The following is a 5,779-nucleotide window of genomic DNA, read 5'->3' on the forward strand; positions in this document are numbered from 1 at the left end:
TTGCTCAGAAACCATCCCGCGGGCAGAAGCACTGACAGGCCGTAGCCGCTCCGCGAGGAGCAAAACGGCGGGAAGCGGCGACGAACAGCCCCTGGTGCCTCCCGTTCGTGGGCTCAAGAGACACGTACATTTCAGTCTGGTATTTTACAGGTGCTTTTTCTTGTTTGACTGCAGTTGGGAAGGTCGGTGAGGGCGGTGGCAGCCGCGCACGGAGATGCTTTGAACGGGCGTTTCCAAGGCACCAGCCCTTCCTAATAAAAGCCTTGGACAGAGGGCAGTTTCTTAACATTAGTGTTCAGGTGTGTGCAACCAGCAAGTCGTCTGGAGGGCTGCAAGTGTGCGTGGTGTGCTGGACAGTCTGCAGGTCGTTCTGACTCAGCACGTGGGGCGATTTAATGTGCGCGGGTGCGTTCTCGTCCTTCTCTGTAAACAGGAGGCAACGATGCAGCTGGTGAGTTTTACAGGAAGGTATTGCTGACACCTTAGGAAAAACTAACGGAGTTTTGTAATATGTTTACAAATGACCTATTTTTAAATTGTTTGTTTTTTTTAAATAAATACGGCTTGGTACTTGTACACACGAATGTGTGCTGTAATTGTCTGGGTCCGTGATGGCCAGTAGGTCACTGACCCTCACAACATCCATCCTCATTTCCAGGTGGGTGGATGCAGAGCTGAACTGTTGATGAATAAATAATATTGGTGCCTTTCATCAGAAATAATAATAGGTGAGAATATTTCAGGAATGTGAAACGGTCTTTACCCTAACAGGCAATTCTCTCTTAGCCTTAGCCTACTAAAGGTAGAAACTTTATGTACCTCACTGTGAAATAAAACGTTTTTGTATATTAATCTAGGTTCTGTGTTTTGTGTAGCTGAGTGAGTAATGTTAAACCCTTATGCAGTAGGATATGATGTTTGAGTTGGCTTGTTTTGTTTTGGTTTTAATTTGAGTTTTGCTTTTGGGTTTAGAGCAATGCTAATAATATTACGATCAGTTGCTCTCTACTTTCTTGGACTTTTGCTTTCCTAAATATTTACAAAACGTGGTTCTGTTACTATGAAATACGCTGGTTTAGTTTACATTAATAATTCCCTCTGTGTGGTCTAAAAGTGAGCTAATTAAAAAGGTCCAAACTGGTTACACTTTCAATGCAAATGTTTTACATGGACATTGGTAAATTGTTGAGACCACTGATACTACTTCTGCTCCTTTGAATTTAATGTGCGACCTCAGATGAACTCTTGTGGAGCTGAATGGCTTGACAGAAGTGTTAATGGACTATGGAGCTATTCATCTCAATATCCTGCATTCATTGCTGATCTGAGGTGTTCATGACTACAAGTGTTTTGTTACTATAATTGCAAGAAGGCAATTTGTTGGTTTTTTTCTTTTCTTTTTTATTCAGATGAACAAGTGTTTACAAAAGACCCATAGTAACTGGTATCATCAGTTGGAGTTCAGTGACTGAATGGAGAGAACAAGACTTCATGTTCTGAGGCAAATTTGTTCAACATTTAAATTAAAATGGGAGGAAAGGAGAAAGTGTAGGGATCATTTGCCTTAATCTGTGCCTTTTAAATGAAGGAAAAAAAAGAGGTATTTTTCTTGAGTCCGTAGAAAAAGTCCTTTGGGATTTCATTTTGACAGACAGCTCCATTGTCAGTGTATAGGTTAAAATTCATAGCTCTTACAGATACAGTGTTGAATAGAAATAAACTGAAGGAATCCAGGATCAGGTTTTACTTTTTGTTAAGAATCTTACATTTCTATTCTTCTGGACCTCTGGGTGCCTTTGGCTATTTAATAACTGACTGTGGAACACACCACTGTTCATCGTTAGAAATGCAGTGGGGATTACTGAGTAAAACTGTGTATCACACTAACGTTAACTCTTATCACTGGATATTCTTCCAATGGGAGATGCATAGATGCTGTACATGGTTATAATCAATTATGTCAATAAATCCATTTGCTGAAATAAATTTGGTGTCTTAGATTGTATCTCATAATGCATCACTCTTGAATCATAGACTGACTATAATTTCTTGGTATTGCTGATACCACTGTTTGTTAGGACTGCAGGGAATGCAGTTGGTTGTGCAGCTGGAAGACAAACTGTGAAATTGATCCTGCTGGAAAATAACCTTTCCTGGTTTCTCCCCTCTCCCCTGTTTTTCACTCAGCTCCACTTCTGTGTATCTGTTTCACTTGTGGAAGTATTGGAAGTGGCAAAATGTGGGGCTGCAGTGGAGGGGCAAGAATATACAGTCAAAGATGGGAAGCTGCCTAAACAAGCTCCATTAGTCTTGACACCCAGGGTGTCCACAGTTTAAGAAAATGTAGAGTCTTTACATTAGATAAAAAACCCCTCTAGAAGCTACACCTTAACTGGAAGATCGTTAATGATCTGCAAAACTGAAAATGCTTAACATTTCTCTATGAGATTCTAGAAACATTGATGATACAGCATAGGGCTAGAGAGAAATCATTGGAAGAGAGCAGGGCTATAGTGGTGTCAGTGAAGGTCTAGATGTGGATGAAAAACCCGTGTTGAGAAGCACTCAGCCTGACTGTCAGAGCCTGTGTTAACACTGTTGGATTTATCAAAATACTGATGTCTTTAAGTAGTGTGATCTTTAGTTTTCACAAGGCACAGCGAATGCTACATATAATGCCATCATTTCAGCCATGTTATTACCCTTACAAGACGGGTACTTGTGAATTCAGTATATGTCTTTTGTGGTCTTCCTTACTGATCTTTCCTGGGAGACATCTGGAAAATGAGGAATTGGGAGAAAAAATAGTCCTCTCCAGTTCCACCAGGTTATTTACTTAACTAGTAAACCTGCATCTAGATTGTAGTGCATGAATCCACACAAAATAATTTGTTTTCATGACAGGATATAAATTTGCAGAAGCCTGCTTCAATGAGCAAGAGAAATACTACTTAATTTCCAAAAACCTGGCTCATCACACAAATTGATATTATTCTGGCCCCCAAGGGTGTGCATATGTTGTGTGAGCTCCACAAGTGAGGCTCTGCTTTTTAAAAAAAAACAGATTTTAAAAATCAAATCAGCCAAATCATGTGTACGAAGTGATGTACTTGATTTTTTCACTCAGGCAACTCTTTTGAGAGGAGTTGCTCTGTAAATATTGATGTATAACCTGATCTTTGTTAAGTAGAAATGGGGAATAAATGTAAGGAAACTGTGTGTGTGCTGGATGCTGGATTTGTTCCTCTCACTCCATGCTAAATATAGCATAGTTTTGGCAGCCTGACCAAATACTGCTGTTGTGTTTTTCTCCATAAAAAGTTGAGTTTTCTCAAGAGCGTGCTTTAATTCCCACAGAAAATAAATTCCCCTTGAAAAATATTCAATTGTCTTGAAAGACAAATATTTATCTTAATAGAATTGTACATGAGTTTATTTAAGTAGATGTTCCTTGATATGTTTTTAAAAATAAGTGTATCTCTCCTTTATTTTTACAAACAAGGCCATAATAATAAAAATTAATAATACCGTATGAATAAATAGCTGGAAGGAAACTGCCTAAAAACATAATAGATATATTCACTAACAAAGACAAATCTGACACTATAAAGATAATTTTTGAATATTTATAGTGTGATGCCTATCTTATTTGTTATTGCATTTTAAAAGGTACATTTATTTTTAATGTTATAATCTATGCCTCATAACTTTATGTTCTAGAAATAAGCTGTTCATCCAGAGATGATGAGATCTCCACATAGATAATCTCAAAAGCCAATGAGTGCAAGAAAGAAAATTGAGCTACTGTTCTGCTAAGTATTAATTCTTACAAAAGTATTATGTTTCTTCGTCGCAAAGCTCATTTGAAGTTGCTGTCAGGCAGAACAGTCCTTAGCTAATAGATTAAATGGTGTCTCTGCCTTCAGATAGGTAGGTGTTATCCAATTCCTTACTTACCAAGTATTTTTAGTGTTCAGACAAATATTTTCTCAAATCGGCGTAATATTTTTATTCAAAATATTTCCATTTGTTGTGTTTTCAGTAATTCAAAACACTCTACTGCTCTTCGGGGATCTATCCATGTGGAACCTGTATGGAGAGAGAATCTGAACAAGCAAGCTCTCAGAGGTTGTGAAGTGAGGGTTTTATTTCTTATAATCTTGTGAGAAAGAACGACCAACAAAATGTTGCCTTGTCTGTGCCCTCTAGCTATGGCAAATGTATTAGGGTAACATTGTACCTTATGCCTCAGTCTTGTCTAGTCTAGTTCATTTTATTTTGTCATGTGAGACTGGAAAAAAGACTTGATTATGAGACCTGAGTCTCAAGGAAAAAGAGTGGATAAAGTTTTTGTGAGGTCCTTGGCAAAAAGCCTGTTAGCAAGGCTTTTTGCCTGGGTCATTTAATTAACATGTCATATGTGCAATTTGTTTCAATTGTCATCAGTTTAGTGTATGCTTGTTTAGTTGTAGTAAAATTTTATAAGGAATTTGAAGGCCTGGACACATATAATAGATAAAAATCATGTACAGAAAGACAATGTGACAAGCTTTTTCATTGAGAGACAGATTTATCTCATAAGGGGCAAATATTTCAGCAATGCTGTCTTTAAAATAAACCTGAATGCCAGTTGTAAGAGAGGTATTCTCTCCTTGGAACAGAAGGTGGGAAGGTTGTAGGTAATTCCATTCAATACCTTGCTAATAAGAAAAAGATTTGCATTATGTTGACAAGTTATAGTACCAGGGGATATGCATTTATCCTTTCTGGATCCAGGAAAATTCACTAAAATTCTGTTAGTGCTATCACTTTTAAAGTAAGAGATTCACTGTCATGCTGCTGTAGTTCAGCCTGGCAGTGAGAAAGACCTCTTGATACTTCCAAATCCATGTTGTAGTACAGTCATTAACTTCATCTGTCATTGTACAATTGACATATCTATCATTGTAGCATTGATACTAGTTTGCCTCCTATCTTGCTTAATATTTAAATATTGAAGTTAAAATTCAGTTTAAATATTGAAGTTACTTTGAACTGTAGCAACTCTTTTCTGACTACTGTAAAATTATTTGAAATAAGGGAGCATACTCATTGATGTTGCCTATCAGATTAAAGGTCAGAAATAAGTTTACTCTGGAGGAATACAGTCAGGAAAAGCATGCTTTAAAAACAAAACAAAACTAAACAAAACAAATCAAAACATCAAAACACATTTCTTTTGTTTATAACTGAAGGATAACATGATTTATTTGCCATTACTATTTCATGATCTTAATTCCTGAGCGAGTGTACTGCAAGACAAGGCTCATATGTTAGACCTGTGAGACAATTTGGAGTGTTGCTCAGTACATATAGCAGATGTTTTAGCATGCCACTTTTTTTGCAGCAACAGCTTGATCCTTCTTCTGTTTTCTCTACATGAGAATGAAAAGATTTCAAGACTCTTTCTTAATGTAGGTAGCCACTGATAATAGATCTGTGGCAGTGGAACTAATTGTATTGCAGAACTGTGCTCAAAGATGTCTTTTTCAGGTGACAATTACCAGAGGGGGCATCTTTCATGATCACTATAGTAAGTTGTTAGGTCTGAACCCTAAAGATACCAAACCAAAGACCAACTGTTTCATTGTTGATAACATAAGCACCCAATTAACTTACTTCCTCCAAAACCAGACGCCACTTTCTTTTATTGCCTAAAAAGAGCTACTTATTATGTATTTTGTCAAAACCTTCAATTTTTCTTTCTCCCAGCAGCACTCCTGCCTTAGGTATTAACAGT

General features: G+C 37.3%; 1 protein-coding gene across 1 annotated transcript in view; it reads left to right on the top strand.

The window, feature by feature from the left end:
• The window catches only part of TRIL (TLR4 interactor with leucine-rich repeats), a 6,207-nt gene extending 2,426 nt beyond the window's left edge, over nucleotides 1-3,781 (top strand). Inside the window, exons 2-4 of the mRNA XM_010007637.1 lie at nucleotides 9-124; nucleotides 2,483-2,588; nucleotides 3,750-3,781. Coding sequence (XP_010005939.1) covers nucleotides 9-124; nucleotides 2,483-2,588; nucleotides 3,750-3,781 — 254 coding nt within the window. The remainder of the gene's footprint in view (nucleotides 1-8; nucleotides 125-2,482; nucleotides 2,589-3,749) is intronic.
• Nucleotides 3,782-5,779: the final 1,998 nt, after the last annotated feature.

This window comes from Chaetura pelagica, unplaced genomic scaffold, assembly GCF_000747805.2.
Source record: "Chaetura pelagica isolate M959 unplaced genomic scaffold, ChaPel_1.0 scaffold10, whole genome shotgun sequence".
NCBI classification, from domain to species: domain Eukaryota; kingdom Metazoa; phylum Chordata; class Aves; order Apodiformes; family Apodidae; genus Chaetura; species Chaetura pelagica.